The 17,878-nt window shown below is 53.9% G+C and overlaps 1 protein-coding gene across 1 annotated transcript in view; it reads left to right on the top strand.

Moving 5' to 3' along the window:
- The window catches only part of LOC118497255 (CUB and sushi domain-containing protein 1-like), a 498,451-nt gene that overhangs the window by 317,612 nt on the left and 162,961 nt on the right, over window positions 1–17,878 (top strand). The window contains exon 3 of the mRNA XM_036011115.1: window positions 4,102–4,214. Within this exon, the coding sequence (XP_035867008.1) occupies window positions 4,102–4,214 (113 nt within the window). The remainder of the gene's footprint in view (window positions 1–4,101; window positions 4,215–17,878) is intronic.

Here is a 17,878-nt window from a genome sequence, read left to right on the forward strand (position 1 = left end):
TCCCTGCCGGCTCATGATGCGGACCGTGTCTTCTGGTGCTAGTTTGCTGTCTGTGTTGCAACAGTTTCTGTGCCTCCTGCCTGTTTTCTAGCCGGGCTGTCTGGTCTTCTACTGCCGAGTGTTTCAAGGTCTTCACGTGCCCTAGACGCTTGTCCTGGGTCAGGTGTGAGGTGTGCCAGTGTCCCCACCGTCCGCAGTGTGCCTTCTCGTCCTCCTCACGGGGTCTTCCGCAGAGCAAACTCTTACAAACTTCATGAAATCTGATACGTCCATTTTTTTTTTTTTTGCTTTAATGGGCTGAGCTTTTACTGTTTTGTCTGGAAGCTCTTTGGCCCTAAACCCTAAAGATGCCCCCTCTGTTTTTTTTTTTCCTCTGAAAGCGTGAGTTACATTTCACGTTTCTGTCTGTGATCCATGAGGAGTTCACTATTTTACACCGACTCGGAGCTGGGCTGGTTTTTGTCGGTCTTTGCCGACATTCGGGGGCTCCAGCACCATGTGCTAGAAGTCTGTCTTCCCTCCACGGGGCTGCCCTCGTGCCCTGCCTGCAGCGGGGCGTCTTCATCCGGGTCCCTCTCTGGGTTCTCCGCCCTGACCCACTGAGGTGCGGCCTGTTCCTCTGCCAAAACCGTCGCATGGTCTTAACTTCCGTAGCTACAAAGTAAACCTTAAAATTGGATAGACCGATTCTACCTAGTTATTTTTAATTATTCTTCCTCCTTCTTTCCCTTTTTTTTTTACTTTTCATATAAATTTTAGGAGAATCATTATATCAGCCAAAAAATGGCTGGGATTTTAATGAAAATTCTTAAACCTGTATGTGAATTTGAGGAAAATAGACATGTTTACAATGCGGAACCTTCCAATCTATTAGCACAGTGTATTTCTCTATTTAGTAGTTTGCTGGTTTCTTTCTTCAGCATATCTGTCATTTTCAGGGTATATTGTGCACCTGTGTTGTTCCTGCTAAGCGTGTTGTTTTATTTTTTCGCCAGCCACGAAAGGCGCCGTGTCTCCCATTCTGGCGTCCGTGAGTAAGTTCGATGCAACTCTGCACGGCAGAGAGACAGTGGCACTTTCACGTTCACGGCGTTTCCCGTGCACTTGCTGCTTTCTCTGCTTAGCTCCGGGGGTGCCCTTACAGAGCTGCCGACACAAGTCACGTGCCTGGGTGTGTGTCACCCGCAAACGGGGGCCCTTGCAATCCCTCCTTTCTGGCTGGGACGCGCCTGCGGTCGTCTCTCAGCCTGTGGCACCGCCACGCCTTCCTGCCCAGCGCTGATCAAAGTGGGGGGCCCCGGCCTGTGCCTCCTTCTCTGTCTCCAGGGGCACTCAGTGTGCCCCCACCGAGTATGTGTATCATCTAGGGGTGCGTCGTGGGCAGGCACCGCCGCGTTGGGGAAGTTCTCCTCCGCTCGCATCTCCCTGAAAGGTTCTTTTCACGACTGGATGGTTGCGTTTGACATAGATTATTACAGCCTTGGAGTTGACTCTTTAGCCTGTTATCATGGCCATTACATGGATTGATTTTTCAAATATGGAGCCATTTTTACATGCTCGTAATAAACAGCACTCGGTCATTTTGACGAACTCTCATTACATGTTGCTTGCTGCTGTTTTCTTTGGTTTTGTTAAGGATGTTTGCACCTGCATTTGTGAAGGATATTGGTTTATTCGTACTTTTTTTAGCCCCTTTGTTGTCTGGTCTCCGCATCAGATGTCTCAGTCGGCTGGTCTGCTGCCACGAAACACCGTGGACGGGGGCCTCAACAGCAGACACTCACGTCCTCGCAGTCCGGGGCCTGGACACCTGATGCCCGGGTGGGGGGTGCTCAAGTGCGGGTGAGGGCTCTGTCCGCCGGCGCACACCTGCACGCCGGGGGCTCATGTGACCTCCACTCAGTGTGCGTATGGGGGTGCAAGAGAGAGGTCTCTTTCTCCTCCTCCTCCTCTCTCACCACGGCCACCAGTGTCACTGGATCAGCCGCCCGCCCCGTGCCTCACAGCCGCCTTTGGCCTCATTGGCCCTCTCACAGCCCTGGGTTCAAATGCAGCTACATCGGGAGTCAGGGCATCGCTGTGTGGGTTCGGGGCAGCGATTCAGTGCATAGGGTGACATCCGTGCCGTGGAACACGCAGGGGGTGCTCCACCCACTCCCACTCCCTGGGAGGCACTCTGTGAGGTTGGAGCCCATTGTTTAAAGGTTCGGTAGACGTCTCAGTGCGCCTGGGGAGTTGTCTTGGTGCCTTTGACAGAACGCCAGAGAGCACCATCGGGCTGCAAACAGTAGAAATGTATCCATTCCTCCCACTTCTCAGGGCTGGGGAGTTCCAGACCGAGGGGCCAGTGACACAGTGTCTTGGAGGGGCTCTTCCTTTCACGGGGGGCGTCTCCTTGCTGTGTCCCCCTGTGCCAGAAGGGCGCTCTCTGGGGTCCGTTCCAGAAAGGTACCCATCCCATCCACGAGGACAAGGCCCTGGTGCCCTCACCCCCTCCCGGTGCCCCACCCTGGGGGTCTCATCAGGTGAATCCGAGGGAACACACACACTCAGTCCACGGCGGCGGAGTCCTCCTGCAAAGCTCCTGGGGCTGGAGAGCTCCTGGGGGCAGTGTAATAGTCACGGGGTCAGCCCCGTCTCCTGTGTCCTGCCAGGCGACCTGTGGTCGTGTGCTTTGAAAGGAGGCGGCCCCTTCGGGTCAGGTGGACAAATGCACGTGAGCAGTCGGGCCGCACGCCCGCGTTTGTTTTGTGTCTGTGGTCCCCGGTAACGTTGGCCGCCGTGTGCCTGCCAGCGGGCGTCTGGAGCTCCTCCCAGCCCTTCGTTATTGTGTCAACCCTTTCCAAAGACTTAGCTCCCCTCCCCAAAATTGTTTTTCTCTGTTGTCTCCCAGCTTTCAATGTGTAATGATTTCTGCGCTTATCTTTTCTTTCTTGCTTTCTGTTTGCTTCAGATTGATTTTCTCCTTTCTTTTCTGAGTTCCTGAAATGGGGCTGGGGTGATTAAGGTGAAATTTTCTTCTTTTCTGATGTATTTTTGGTGCTATTAATGTTTCTCTCAGCACTGCTCAGCCAAGTCCCAATTTTGACATCTTGTATTTTAAAGTTTATTTAGTTCAGTGTGTATTTTTTTTATTTCCCTTGAGACCTTCTCTTTGATGCATGGGTGATTTGGAAGTGTGCTGTTTAGTGATTGGCGATTGTTCTTTCATTTTTTTCTTGTTGGTTTCTATTTTGACTCCGCAACCTACAGAGACGGTAATTAAGTTCAATGCCATGGACTAGCCGGCAGGCCAGAATCTCTCCTGTGGGGAATGAGCGTTCAGGTTGACGTATTCTGGCATCCGAGGCCTGTGTTCAGACTAAATTAAACCACACATCTGTAGACAAACTGCCTAATTAGCAAACTTTGGGTAAAATACAAATTGACAAAGCATCTCTTTGACCTTTTCGAAAGCTGTTCGTCATTTAAGTATTATGCATATTATTATACTGGTTTATGCATTCGGAGTCCTGGCTTCGCCGTCATTAAAGTTTGTAAATAGACCCAAGCCCAGTGATACGTGAAAAACACCTTTAAAATTCAAAGTGTGTGTCATGGAATCCAAACACTAAAATCAATGTATTCGACCTCTGCTCAAGGTCGTGATTGATTTTTGGTTCCTCCTCTGTGACTGGCGTGTCTTCAAGGGGAACCGGGGTTTACTGTGGGGACACAACACCGGTCCGCAGGTCGGCTAGGCGCTGCGGCGACCCGCCGTCACACAGTTGAGGAGGAAGATCATAAACACAAGAGCAGACGCAGCAGCGCCTGGGTTCGTGCAACACCTGCGGGGGAGAGACTAGACTCCCCGACGTCCACAGTCCCATGTCCTCCCTTTGAGACAGCGGCTTAAACGGAGCCTCTGTCTTAGCCTCTGATGACCAAAGACACTCACTTAGCCGGCGACGCCTTGCGCACGGCCGTGCCACCCTCCAATGCCCTGTCGCAAACAAGCGACCCACCGTGAAAAGAGGAGTCACCGGTGTTTATCAAACTAGCTTCGGCAACACGTTCCTGCTTTTTAACTGTCTTCATGTTTTGTTTTGTTTTTTAACCCAGGTTGTCGGGATTTCAGCTGCCCTCCTCCATCGTCAGCACGGGGTCCATCCTCACCCTGTGGTTCACCACCGACTTCGCCGTGAGCGCCCAGGGCTTCCGGGCGCTGTACGAAGGTAGGACCCTCGCTGTGTTTGCACACCCGCTCTGGGCGCTGCGCACGCCCCCTGGGTCTGTGCGGACCGCTGCCGCTTGCCGGACGGTCTGGGTTAAAGATGTTGGTGTGCGCGCGCAAGCTGCCGTTCCGCCGGTGCCGCGGTGGCGGGCACGTTCGACCCTCGAGTGGCGCAGCGACGGCGGGAGAGCGCTGTCTGCTGTCGCTAGCACAAGACGTGTGTTCACGATTCTCCTTTATGGGGAGAGCTCTTTGCATTGGAAGAGGGGTCTGTCCTCGGACACACGGCAGGGAAGCTTGGAGGGTTTCGCATACCAGTCCAGGCACTTTCTCTCTGTGAAGAGTTCATCCCTAAGGCGGATGGGTTTTGCTAGGAATTGCGTTGGGCGATGATGCCGGCCGCGCTGAAGCGAAGGGCCTTCTGTGACCTGAGCGTCTGTGTTCACGGTTGAAACTGTCCATTGAGACGACTCCTTTGATTCCACTGCCCCGCCCCTGCGAGGCCTCAGGGTTGCGTTTTGGATGTTTCTGTGTTTGGGGGTTTGCATCTAGGAGGTAACTTGGGGTCGTGCTGTCAGTTTTGGACTACATTAGAGCAAACATTTAGAAAGATAAAAGAGGGCCCAGCCTCGGAGAGGGAAAGTGACACAGATGGTCGCGCCAAGCGCTTGGTGCTCAGAAATGACGAGAGTCACACTGTAAGTGCAAACGCCGGGGCGTGCTTATTTTAGTCTTTTTTCACTTAGATGTCCTAACGTTTCTGCCACGTGCGACACGGAGGCAGTGATCGTGAACATAAATGAACTCCGGAGTTAGCAGAGTTTACAGAGAACTTGGTGAAAGACTGGGTCAGGGTTTAGGGTCCTCCCTGTCACCAACACACGCCTGGGACGGTGGGTGTCCCCTGGGTGGAGTCTCACCCCGTGCATCCTTGTTCCGCGTACTCGGCGCCCTTGGGCAAAACCCTTTGTGGAGAACTGGGTCTCCGGGCGCCGTGCGCCCCTGAACGGAGCTGCTGTGCGGTCGCGGAACGTGTCAGGATGGGCCGTCCTCTGTGCACGCGTCCAGACAGACCAACCGGCCCTCCCATTGCCAGTCTTGCATGGGGTGATGCTCAGGGCGGTCGACTGTCCTGACTCCGGTGGCGTCGAGGCCGCGGTGTTTCCGTGGCAACCAGCCTCGCTGGCCTGAGAGGGTGAATCATGGTTAAGCCGGGCATTGACTGTGGGGAGTCATTTAACGTCTGGAGAGTAACAGGCTTCTTTAAGATTCCTAAGTGCTATTCTCTTTCAGATTCTCTTGTACCTGCTACTTCCTAGGTACCTTAACTTCACACAATCTCCTTTTTACAAAAAAAGGGGGGTTTCTAAGGCAGCCTGCCCCAGTGAGCAGTGAAGCCAGTGTCACTTGTGAGATATCATCACGTGGGGCCTGTGTGGAGAAGGGGGTGACGCTGCCCCATTTGCCTGGCCCTGCCCCTCCCCCCCACCCAGGGGAGGCTGGTGCTTGAGTAGTGTGTCTGCTGGGTGTCCCGAGACGAGACCCCGTTGTGGGGACACTGCCCAGGAGTGGTTGGCTGCCAAAGGAGCGATTCCATCGAATCTCCTCGCTGAGCCATCCCTGCAGGTATGGCTGCTCACCATGGCGACACAGCAGGGACAATCGGGGGCGTTATCTCTGTCCAGCAAATATTGATCCGTTTCCTAAAAACAGTAGAAAACCAACGTGAACAGTGAAGAGGAGCATCCGTGACAGGTGCGGCTTTCCCAGCGTTGGCCCTGGGAAGCGCTTTCAGTTTGAAACTTATATTTAAATAGGAACATCCAAAGACAGTCTGTTTGCAAGCAAATGCAAACCTTTGTTTTCAAAGGGAGAGAGCTAATCAAAGAAGTGCTCCGTCAGCAACACCAAAGTTGTTTACAATGTTTAATATTGGTATTAAGGTATTTCTCGATTAGCTCAAAGGTCTCCTGAGAAAATGGGTTTGTACTCTCTGGAGAAAAACAGTAATTATCGTCTGAAGAGAAGATGAAAGACTGGAGAATTTATCCAGAAGAGTGTAAAACTTTCATCCTAAGCACAGCTGGTTTATGTACAGCGGCCCCCGGAGTGAGTTTAGATGCAACTCCAACGCACGGAGGTGATGCCGCTGGAGAAAGTGAGGTATCATTATAAACTGCGTGTATGAAATATGTGAAATAATCATTAAACATAACATAAAGCAGCCCGATGACCGTCGTCAGAAGAACGCCGGTCATCCTTTTGGCACCGAGGCGCCGAGTCATTGGAATAACTCAGGTCCCCACTTCACATCAGCTGTCACTGGGACGGGGCCACCCACCGACCACTACCATGAGCTAAGTGGGGCAGCGGGAGGTTGCTCCTCCACCCCAGACATCCGGGGGAAATTTAATTTGTAGAGAGAATGCTAAATCAGCATGTACAAATGTATGTAATTTACTCCTTGATCTAGCATTGTTTTCTTCCAACTGAAGCTAAAATTTGTTTAATATCATCAGATTGATACCTAATTTTTTCATTTAAATTTATTTGCCTGACTTGGAGGAAAGCTTCCAAACTGCGAATCTGACTGAACACTATAACCTCGGTAACAAACTTAATCTGGGCACTGGCCTTTTTAGGTTTCCGGCAGTGCTTTGGAATTGTTATCATTTACATTAATTATTATTGATTCGTGGAAATATTAATCTGCATGATGAGCATGAAAACAATAAAATATTCTAATAAATGTATTCATTTAATTTATCCCTGGAAATCAAAGGGGAATAGTTATAAATTTCACACTAACTTACTAAAGATGGAGCCCTTCAGGGTCTTACCAAGTTTATAGATTCTTGGTGAAAGGAAGGTAAGAATAATGACATTGAAGTTACTAACCTGACAGTGTTTTGTACTAATTTACATACTAGCTCCACCATTAAACATTCTTCTCCACAACAAACCAAAGAAGTGGCAACATTTCCTTGGTAGGTTTATGAAAGAAAATACTGATGGGTAGGCATAATTTACAATAAGACAGAGTGCCATTGAAATTCCTGTATCTGCCCGACACTAAAGTGCAATGGATGTGAGTAGCCTTTATTCCCGTACTTCTATTTGCTGACCTTCTCTCCTCAAGATCTAAGTTATGAGAAAGTGACTTTTGTTTATCGAGCTCATGAGACTAAAAAATCACGTAGGTCAGAACATTGGCATGGCGTGCCAACACTGGCAAGCGTCCTCATAGCAAGTGCGCACAACAAGGTGCGGCAGTCGGCAGACCGGGGCACAGGCACACTTGGTGACACGTGCTCATTTAGAGGTCGTGCCCCAAAGAGCCTGCCACTCCGTTCTCTTCATTTCTTCACTTTTACAAAGAGAACCCCTCAATTTCCCAATCAATTTTCTCGCTGGTGAAACAGTGAACTGCATGTTAGAAACACTGGTGAGTATCGGATGGAATCCCTCCAGCTTCAAGTATCAGCGACTCTGGCTCTGATGTCTGATTGGCTTTCAGGTGATATTCACTTTGTTCACTCATATCACTGTGTTTGTCCCGAGTATCGTTTCAAATGCCTCACCAACGATGTGGTGGTTTTTGCACATTGACCTTTAGTAAGACTTGGCTGTATTTTAAACACTTAGTTTACAAGCATTGTTTGCCATGATTTAGGTGGACTAGTTAGATTTCTTTCAGGTGAAACAACTTTGCTTTGGCACTGATTGAATTTTTATCACACGGTGCTTTGTGTGAAGTATAGTTTTCATACGTAACACACCTTCTGCGGGCACAGAAAGCACCGGCCCTGGGAGGCAGGTAACAGGTCCCCCGTGCGTTCGCCAGGACCAGCACTTTCTGCATACAGAGTGTTTCTCAGCAGCGTGGGGCCGGGCCGTGCGTGGGGAGCCCAACTGTCTTTGAACACCCACCGAAGCGTTATCCGTGGAATAACAGGTTTTATAAGGAAATTGGAGTGAAAATCATATGCATATTTCGACATAAATATTCACTTTTGCAGTAATTGTTTGGGAGGGCAGAAGGAAGGTTAATTAGATTATTAAGACAAAACTGATAAGAAAAAAGAAACCTATTCTCTTTTACATTTCTTTTAAAATGCTGGCAGACATGATAGAAAGGGAGAAAAGAATTTTTGTTAAAAAGGAATAAATTTTAACCGCACGTGTAGCAGTCAAGTATGTTTATCAGAAAAGACTAATTTCCCACCCCCAACATTTATCTCAGGCCTCCCAGGCGCCGTCTTTGGTGACATCGGCCTCGCATTCTGTGCGTGAGGTCTGCAGGAACGTGGGAGCGTTCGACCCTGCTCTAACGGGGAGAGGGCGCACTGGGGGCGCCCTGAGGGGCGCTGGACACTCCCGGCAGCGGAGCGCTGCCCGTGGCCGGAAGTCGCGCCCCACGCACAGCAGCTCATTAGCTGGAGAGAGAAAGGCAATTGCCCGTGAAGAGGCCCGGGAGACTCCCCAGGGTTACAGATGCTCTGCAACACATTTTTCTCTCTCCAGCGCGTCTTTTTTTCGTCTCAGAATCACGCACTCCATCAGTCATGGCGTTATGTGCTGCTTGCTAAGGCGTGCGTATCTTTGGGGGCGAGAAATACAGAGATGGATGGATGGATGGATAGATAGATAGATAGATAGATGTGCCTAGAATGATATGAGATCGTGTTTACATTTTGTGGTCAGATCCTCCCTCACCAGATTTCTGTAAGTGGAGTGAAAGCAGCTAATACCATCAGCTGGAGGAAGCGAGGGAGCCACTTTGCCGTCACCTCATTGGCCGGGAGCTCGCTGCTAGTGAACAGTGAAAGGAGAAATTGCACCGGAGTCTGTCTGCTTCTCCAGAAGTTGTAATTCTTGACCAATCAATCACTCGGTGTCTTCTTACGTACTCCAGTGTACTGGTGCATGCGCAGACACGCAGTGCAGAGATACATACACACGCGTGCACGTGTGCGCACACCCAGGGAACTGCGCGCACACACAGGGTGGGTGTGGTGATGCAGGGAACACTCCGCCCTTCTCTCCACGGAGCGCCTCCCGGGGACCCAGCGCCGAGCTCCGCGCTGCTGGGCACGGAAAGGCCGGCGGTGCCCGCCCCGCAGGGCTGGCGAAGGCCACGCGGGGAGCTTGCAGGAGCAAGGAGCGTCGTCCGCGCTGACAGTGCACACGGGGCTGACAAGCTATGGACGAAAGGGAAGGTCGGTCCGCACGGGGTCCAGAGGGATCCCGCAGAGCTGATGCGTGGGCCGCGCCTCTGGGATCAATCCGCGCGCGCACGTGCTCAGCGCGGCCTCCGGGCCCAAGGGCCTGAACCGAAGTCCCCGGGGCAGGCAGGGGCCGGGAGCGTCTGCCCAGGAGGGAGGAGTCTGGGCAACGGTGAGCGACAGGCCAGGGACTGTTGAGGACTGTCAGCCGTTGGGTGGGGACGGCATGTGGACAGGACGATGACAGCAGAGAGGCTGAAGGGGCGCCCGGGGGGTGGGGGGCCCGCCGGGGCCCTGGCTCTCCGGGGAGATCGCAGCACGGCCCCTGTGACCTGCGTGTGTCGGGGGGCAAGGGCGGGGCTGCCCGGGTTTGGGGGCCCCGCCTCTGGGACGGCGGTCAAGGAAAGGCTGACCCCGGGTGACTGGACCAGGGAACGGCAGGCAGCGTTTTAGGTTGCGCATCTTCCATTTTCCAATTCCGCCCCCTTTTGACCTTTGGAATCGCGGTGTGGCCTCCGAAATGCAGACAGAGAAGGCTGGGGGCGGGGACTCCCGGCTTGGGTGGCTTCTGAGTCCTCCGAGCTCTGAGCCCGGCCTCCTGCCGCAGACGCGCCCCGAGGTCGCTCTCCTCCCCACCCCCGAGCGCCCCCGCCCGAGTGCAGGGACCGGCTCCGGGAAAACATCGAACCCTTGGCATCTGGCACAAAGCAAACACTCAAAAGCATTTTTTGATTAAAAAGAAAATCTGCTCTCGGCCTCAGATTACTTCCATCCGGGAGTTGGTATGTCTCCCCTGAAACCCTAAAAGGAGCGCTGCTCCTAAGTGCCACCTCTCACTAACGCGAAGAGGACTCTTCTCTCTGGTTAACAGCCCCTCCCATCCAGAAGTTTCCCCCCAAAAAGCACTAAAATTCGTTCAAAACAAAGAGGTCATGTGATCTGCAATATGTGTCCACTGCCTCCCTGCAAAAACAACAGGCTCTATGCAGGTCATTAAGTTAAACCCGTGAAAACCTGAAATGCACTAACGTCACCGATGACACATTCTCTCTGTGCAAGCGAATGGCTCACGTTCCCTCCGGCACCCGGAGCGTGAGTCTTGTCCACGGGCAGACCTTGGCTGAGCAGCGACCGACCGTGGGGGCGGGGGCGGGCGGGGGCGGGCGGTGAGAACCTCTCCCAGGAGCGCACTCTGGCTCGCTGGGTGTGTTTGGCATTTCCCGCTGACACATCTCACAGGCGGAATTTTCTTTCCTTTCACACCCAGGGCTGTGGATTTTAAAAAGAGCAGCGAGATGATTACCCTTCAAGCTCCAGGCTTTATTTAGAATGTCAGCACCGGTTTATTTCTCCCTTGAGGTGATTATCCAAACTCAGCCCGAATTAAGCCGTGGGGCGCGGGAGGGACCCACCTGGCGGGGCGGCGCTCCCTGCCGGGGAGGACAGTGAGGACGGCGACGGGGAAGGGGCGCGGGCGGCTGTCCACCGGAGACCGCGCTAACACGCTGAGACACGCTGAGTTCCCCTTTGTCCGGGCAGCACGCCAGTGCGCACCCGTGTACTCTGATCCTGTTGCAGCGCAACCACTTTAAAAGGGATGCTTGCGTAGGTATGTAGACACACACATGTGTGTGCACGCGTGTGTATAGCACACACATAGTAATTATATAACTGCTCAGGAGAGCATCGAGGGCTACCTCGAGTGTTCATGTATGTCACCTCGGGGAAGAGCTGGAGTGGTCGGGAAGAAGGATCACCGGGTGTTTCCTCCTAAAATTGTGTCATTTAGCTTGTTGCTATGAGCATTAAAAACCCAAATAACCAACGTCCTAAAGAGGGGAATCTCTAAAGATGCCGGGGCACCTAGTGTTCGTCAGCGGGGCTCGGGCGCTTTCCCAGAGACTGAGAAATGAAGCCAGGGGATTAGGAGTCCCCCAGTGTCCCTCCGAATGGCTGTGTGTGGGCTCTGCGGCCAGCAGCGCCGCTGGAAATGACAGGAGACTGTGCGTACCCACCAGAAATGGCCTCATGAAAACAGCAGCCCGGCTCCATGGAATACAAGCACATTAATTCCATGGAAAAGGCGTCTTCAAAATCTCTATGCAGTAGCGACATAAGTACTGGTTGACATTTGTCCTTGGGGATCATTCCCAACCCAAGTCTGGCCACACCCCGGGACTCGTCGGCTTCGGAACTCGTCAGACCCTGTACTCGCTGCACTTTGACGAGAATAAAAAATGTTTCCACTCGCGGTGCTTGCTGGGGGCGCGTCGCACTTGCTGGAACTTCCGTGAGCCACGGCGATGCCGTGCAGGAGAAAACGCTTCGTCACCAGGTGCTCGTCGCGTGCCGGAGCGAGTGCCAGCGTGGATCAGCGTGACTGGCCCCCGAGTTCCGGGCCGGGAGCTCTGGGACCTGTCATGAGTGGGACTGGGGCGCCACTGTAATCGGAGCTGAATTTCCTAAAACATTTCCTCTGGACCATCATTCAAGTGTTATCCTTTGTACCTTACTCCTCTCCCAAGACTGTTTTGTTACTTTTCATTGATTTTTGTTTCTTAAAACTATCTTGTGTCCTAGATAGATTGCTCCAAGTTCATAAGTGTATGCCTTTGGTAATAAGTGTTCTCAGGTGAAGTTTGAAAAATAAACGTTGGTTGTTCCTCCAAGAGAACTTCTGTGGGCAAAAGTCATGAGACACGGTGACTGTGTGGGCCTCTCTCCTTCTCCTGGCTGCCACGCCCCCTCCACGGAGCACTCTCCGTCAAGCCCCACCGACCTCGGCGGTCTGCCCTGTGGGTGCCAGGAGTGACAGTGTCGGGGGGGTGGGGGGGGAGTGAGCAATCCGAGTGTGTGTGTGGGCACCAGGGCGTGGTCCGAGTCCCCATAATCCGGCCCTCCTGTCACTATGCCCTCGACCCCGGGGACGTCACTCCATGTTGGTTGCACGGTGTCCCTCCCTGTAAAAGGAAGGAGGTGCAGCCCCGCCCCCAAGCTGGTAGGGTCTCACGGCGCATCGGTGGCTGCAACCGCTGGGCTCCGTACCTGGTGCATAACATTCGAACGTGTTCTTCTGGTTCCGCGGAGCTGGCCCAGGCAGTGGCGGCGAGAAGCATGGCGTCTGGCTCTTCCCGCCCCCTCGAGAGTCACCGGGCACTCGTCTTGGATGCCGACACCCCCTCAGTGGGTATGAACGTCCCCTTTGCCGTCTCACTCCCGGGACACCTGTGTCTGCCTGCCTCCAGCCCACTTTCTCTGTGCTTTGGGTCGCTTTGTCTTTTTATGTCGTTAAAAAAAATGACAAATCCTTGATGCTTCTGTGCTTTGCCAAGTGAGCATGCCAAAAAAAAAAAATCCATCCCGGCTCACAACGCGTGCGTGGAACTTGGTGGTGCATCACGAGCTGGCACGCTGCGCACTGCGGCCGGTGTGACTTCACATGTTTCTCAAGTCTCAGCGCGTGCAAGCAGGCACTTTTTCTGCTGTTTGGTTTGTGATTTATTCGTTCTTTATTCCAACACAACAAGCCTGCAGGACAGCGCTCACTGAGGGAGAGGGAAATTGGGAAATTACATTCTTTACCCTCGCTCCCCGTTATAGATGGGTTGTTGGAGGCAAGGCAGGGGACAGGTGACAGATGAGGTGGACGGGGGGGGCGGGCAGAAACACGGGCATTGGCAGGGGCCTGAGTGCGAAGGACCCGAGAACGCTGGAAGCGAACATGAACAATTTAAATCTTTAAATCAGGACAAAAATATATCGCAATTTGGCAGATGAATCCAAGTCGTTTCAGTTTTGGGGAATCAGAGAAACACCTCCCTTCCTCAGGCCTTTTGGGGGGGGATGTGTCCCTCCCGTGAAACACAGTCCATCCGCAGCCAGATGGAACGAGTGACGTTTTAGCAAACACTTCACCCTGAACAGTGAGATCAGTGCCAGGTGATAGAGAGAGAGATGAAAATGACACAGAGAGAGAGAGGCGGATGGAAATGATAGTGAGGGAGAGATGAAAATGATAGAGATGAAAATGATAGAGACGAATGAAAATGACAGAGAGATGGATGGAAATGATAAAGAGAGAGAGAGACAGATGAAAATGATAGAGAGACGGATGAAAATGAGAGAGAGAGGAGATCCAGATGTTCGGTCCTCTGCAGAGTTCTCGCGTCTGCCTGCAGGAGACTCCGAGCTCATTTTCATCCCCAACTCTGCACTCAGTATCTCAAAACTCAATCTGCACGCACGCACCGCCATCTCCGATATTCTTGCCGCCGAAGGTCGGTGGGTCACTCAAGGTCAAACAGGCATCCGTGTTGCTAAATCTAAGCTTATGTTCAGAGGGCCCGTTAGTCTGAAAAGTTTCCAAACTTCTCAGGTAGTTTTTTTCCCCTTTCCCTTTTATTGTGTTCTTTAACTGTGGCCAGAAAACAGCAGCCTCCGTCTGTCTTGAATAACAGGTGGGGCGCTGACCCTGCAGGGCCCGTGATCTGGGAGGCGGTCGATCACGGGTCTGTTCTCAGCTCCAACAAAACGGGACATTGGTTTCATCGATGACTGGGAAAAGGCATCCCGTAGAGTTGCACTTTGAGTCTGCCTCTTCTGTAATCGGTGATTTCTTATCACTTCGATGGCTTATTTCCCTCTGTATTTGTCAGTGCTAATCAGAGCAATGTAGACCGAACTAGGAAACACCTCTCCTTGTGTCCGAGCGTTGGTCAGAATGATGACATTCGGAAGCGACACTGAACTTGCGGACAAAGAAAGCTAATGTCCGTGCCTTGCTCTGTGTTCTCCCAAGTCTTCTTGCTAAAAGCCGACAACAACCGAGGATCGGAGCTGCCGCAGCGCCTGCCCCGTGGCCAGAGCACGGGGCACCCTTTCCGGGTGGCCTCTCGCTGGCTTCCCCAGCTTCCCCCCAGAATCTCCGGCCTGGGTTCTCTCAGAATATCGCCTTCTCCTTCTTCCCGTCCCCGGTGGGCGGAGACGCCGTTTAACGAGAGGAGCGGGGCCTGCGGGGGCTGTGGACGGCCACGGGCATTCGTATGCGTCCGATGGAGTTCCAGCGGTCATTGTAACCCTACGCACTGGTTTCCGGCCAGGCATGCATTTTGTTTCCTACAATGCGCTCCTATGTGCTAGACTCGTGGGCCAGAGGCCGCCCTGGGGAAGGAGGGGAGAGGGGAGCCGGCAGCCGGGGTGCGGGGCCTCGGTTTCCCCCTCCCGCCTTCCGCCCGGCGGGTGTGCGAGGTGACCAGCGGGTGCTCTCGGGCAGGAACGAGGTCAGAAACCCTGCACCCACTTCAGCTCAGAAGTGTGACCCACCCTACCTCAGAAAAGGGGGGTTTCAGCGCTCCCGCCTTCGTTTCTCTTCTCTGAGACGTTCACCCTCGGCCGCGGCCTCCCCGCACGCCCTTCCCGCCCGCCCCGGCCCTGACGCGGGTGCCGGGCGTTACCTACCTGCTCGGCTGTTCCCGGAGGGGGAGAGCGCAGGTGCGGGGACCAGAGAGCAGCCGTGGCCTCTCACTCACCTGAGGGCCGTGGCGAGAAACCACCGCCGTGTCATTTTACGTTCCCCGAGTCGAAGGGACGAGCTAGCGTGTGTTCACACGGAACCCTGTACAGCGCACTTACCGCCGGGGTTCCTAACCCTTAAACGAGGTGTCGCTTCCTTTGCGAGCTGCCGTGCAGAATCAGCGCCAACCATTTGCGGTCTCGGTGCGAACGGCGGGTGGGACGCAGCGTCACACTGCAGCACTACAGGCACTAACGTGTCGTAACGGACTTGAGGCGGCACTGGAGCCGCAATTAATTCAAGTCTTTGGTTCTCGGCAACCTGGGTGCAAGGTGCCACCTGAGCCCGTTAAACCAGAATGTCCGGTTAACAACATTCTGCAACAGGAAAGACTGCAGCACGATTCACTTCCATGGACCCTTCAGACTGGACAAGCAGGTGCTTCCGTCGTGCAGCGCTGCCCAGGCGGCGAGGCGGCTCTCCCGAGGTCAGCGCGCTGCCGAGTGGGAGCTGCACCCAGGGGTGGTGTCACCGCGGAGATCAGACCGGCTTTTCCTCGAAGGGGCCGGATGGTGACCACCTGTGTCTCTGTAGCACCTGCTCCTTCGGCATGGAAACAGCTGGAGGCGGTGCTCAGGCGACCGAGCTGTGTTCCAATAAAACTTTATTGACAAGGGCAGACGTCTGCTCCTCCAGAGGCAGCCCCTCCGCAGGACCTGTCATCCACGGTCGTCTGGTGCACAGTCGGAACAGCAGGTGCACAGGGGGAGGGAGAAGAGGCTGACTCTCCTGCTGTCACCAAGTCCCACACCCAGCCACTCGGGTGTGTCAGGGAATGAAATCACTGTCCAGCCGGCAGTCAGCATGGTTCGTGCTGTTACTCACGGACAGTCCGCTTCAGACGTGCCCTTTGCATCTGTGTGGCCGGCACAGCCACCAAGTGTGCACTCCCCGCCCTGCACCCACCGGGTCCCAGGCCCCCCTTGCTCTCTGACCTCGGCCCCCAGGCACTCCTTAAACCCTCAGTTTAACCTGGAACACCAGCCACCTAACCCAAGTCCCTATTTCCACCTGCCAATGCCCAGGGAGCGGGCAGCCGGCGATTTATCACCAAGACGTGGCTGCCGAGATACAACTTTTATGTGGTTGGGAGGGAAAGAGTTGAGCATCAGAAATAATTTCCACAGGACATGTACTGGTCCCCACTTAACTGCCCCCACCTCGTGTCACTTGGAGTGCGGTGACGAGGCCCCTGGGGGCCCAATGGTGGGCAGCGAGTGTGGTCACTAGTTGTGCCCCCTGCGGACACAGGCACCGTGGGCGTCACCGGCTGCGTCTGGTGGGGGCGAGGAGCACCTTCCAGTCCGAAGCGGAGCCCGCGGAGGAGCCTGCTCAGCAGAGCTCGGCTGCAATGGGCACGGCCCGCCATCTGACAGCTGTTCGGCTCCTCTGTGCAATGGATTAGCGCTCTCATCTCACTAATGGGCCACAAATAGGATCGCTGGCACCGGCTCCAGCCGCGTTCTGGCAGAACCTGCCAAGCAGCCGACAGTGTCCAGGTCCCGGCCACGCCTGCCCAGGCCGGGCAGATGAGACCCAGGCTCTCGGAGGAAGCCGAGTGCTCCCGTGCGTGGACCCGACTCAGGCCCCACGGAAAACCAGCAGCCACGGCCCCCTCACCGAGCCCACTCGGGAGAAGGGCCGTGTGTCTCCCACAGGAACAGGACCATGTGGTGCCAAACCAACTTACGGCTTTTGATCGTGAACGAAAAGGACGGATGTTTTGTGTAGAATGATCTGAAGCCAGGGAGGTGGTGCCACGACATTTACATTACAATCACTCGCTAGCCTACGGGGTGTGCTGCACACCTCGCACCACCCTTGTGAGCGCACTAACGTCCACGGGCAGTGAGCTCCTCATTTCGCACGAGGAACTGCAGCAGAACGACTTGTTTGTGCTCACACAGCCTGCGGGCGGCCGGTGCCAACATGTGTAATCACTGCTGCTCCCAGAAAACTGAGAAACAAAAGAACACATTGGGTCTAAAATTAGGTGACATTCCTCCAATCTGGTCAGGTCATTATTATTTCCCTGTTTCCCTTTTCCAAGCCCGGCACGGTCAGCTCGTGCAAAGCCATCCCTCCGGGAACCGAAGGACCGAAACGCCCCCTTGGGTAAAGTGCGCCGTGTCGGTGGGTCTTGTCTCCTGTACAAATGCCCTTGAAACACCAGCCTTAGAATGTTACTGAACATGAAGTCCGGCGTTGTCCTCTGCACCCAGCTTCTCACCGTGCAAGAGTCCAGCACCTGGCCAGTCCATGCGAAGTCCATCCTCCTGCTGTGAAACGAAACTGTACTTCAGAGGACCTGACGACCTTTTAAAAGCATTTGCACATCAAGACATTTTTTAAAAAGACAGAAATCTGCAAACTCTGAATCAGAGAGGCCCTCACAGAGCAAAGTCTCCATTAAGAAATCTGAATAAGAGGCAGATTAGTCTGAACCAGCCGACAAGATGGGTGACATTAAATTTCTTTTTTTCTCTTTTAACATTTCTTATTGTTGCTCTGTTACAGTTGCCCCAGTTTTCCCCCTCGACCTCCTCCACCCAGCCCACCCCCGACTCCCACAGTCCAGCCCCACCCTGTTGTCCATGTCCGGGGGTCACCCATACATGTTCTTCGGCCGGCCCCTCCCCTTCTTTCCCCCGTGATCCCCTCCCCCCACTCTGGTCACCGTCATTCTGTTCCGAGTTTCCCTGCCTCCCGGCCTGTTTTGCTCGTTAGTGTATCTTGTTCACCAGATTCCTCGTACGGGTGAGATCACATGGTGTCTGCCATTCACTGGCCGGCCTGTCCCCCTCGGCATCACGCTCTCCAGCTCCGTCCACGCCGCAGTGGGAGGCCACGATCCCGGCCCACACAGGC

This window comes from Phyllostomus discolor, chromosome 11 (genome assembly GCF_004126475.2).
Source record: "Phyllostomus discolor isolate MPI-MPIP mPhyDis1 chromosome 11, mPhyDis1.pri.v3, whole genome shotgun sequence".
Classification (NCBI taxonomy): Eukaryota; Metazoa; Chordata; class Mammalia; order Chiroptera; family Phyllostomidae; genus Phyllostomus; species Phyllostomus discolor.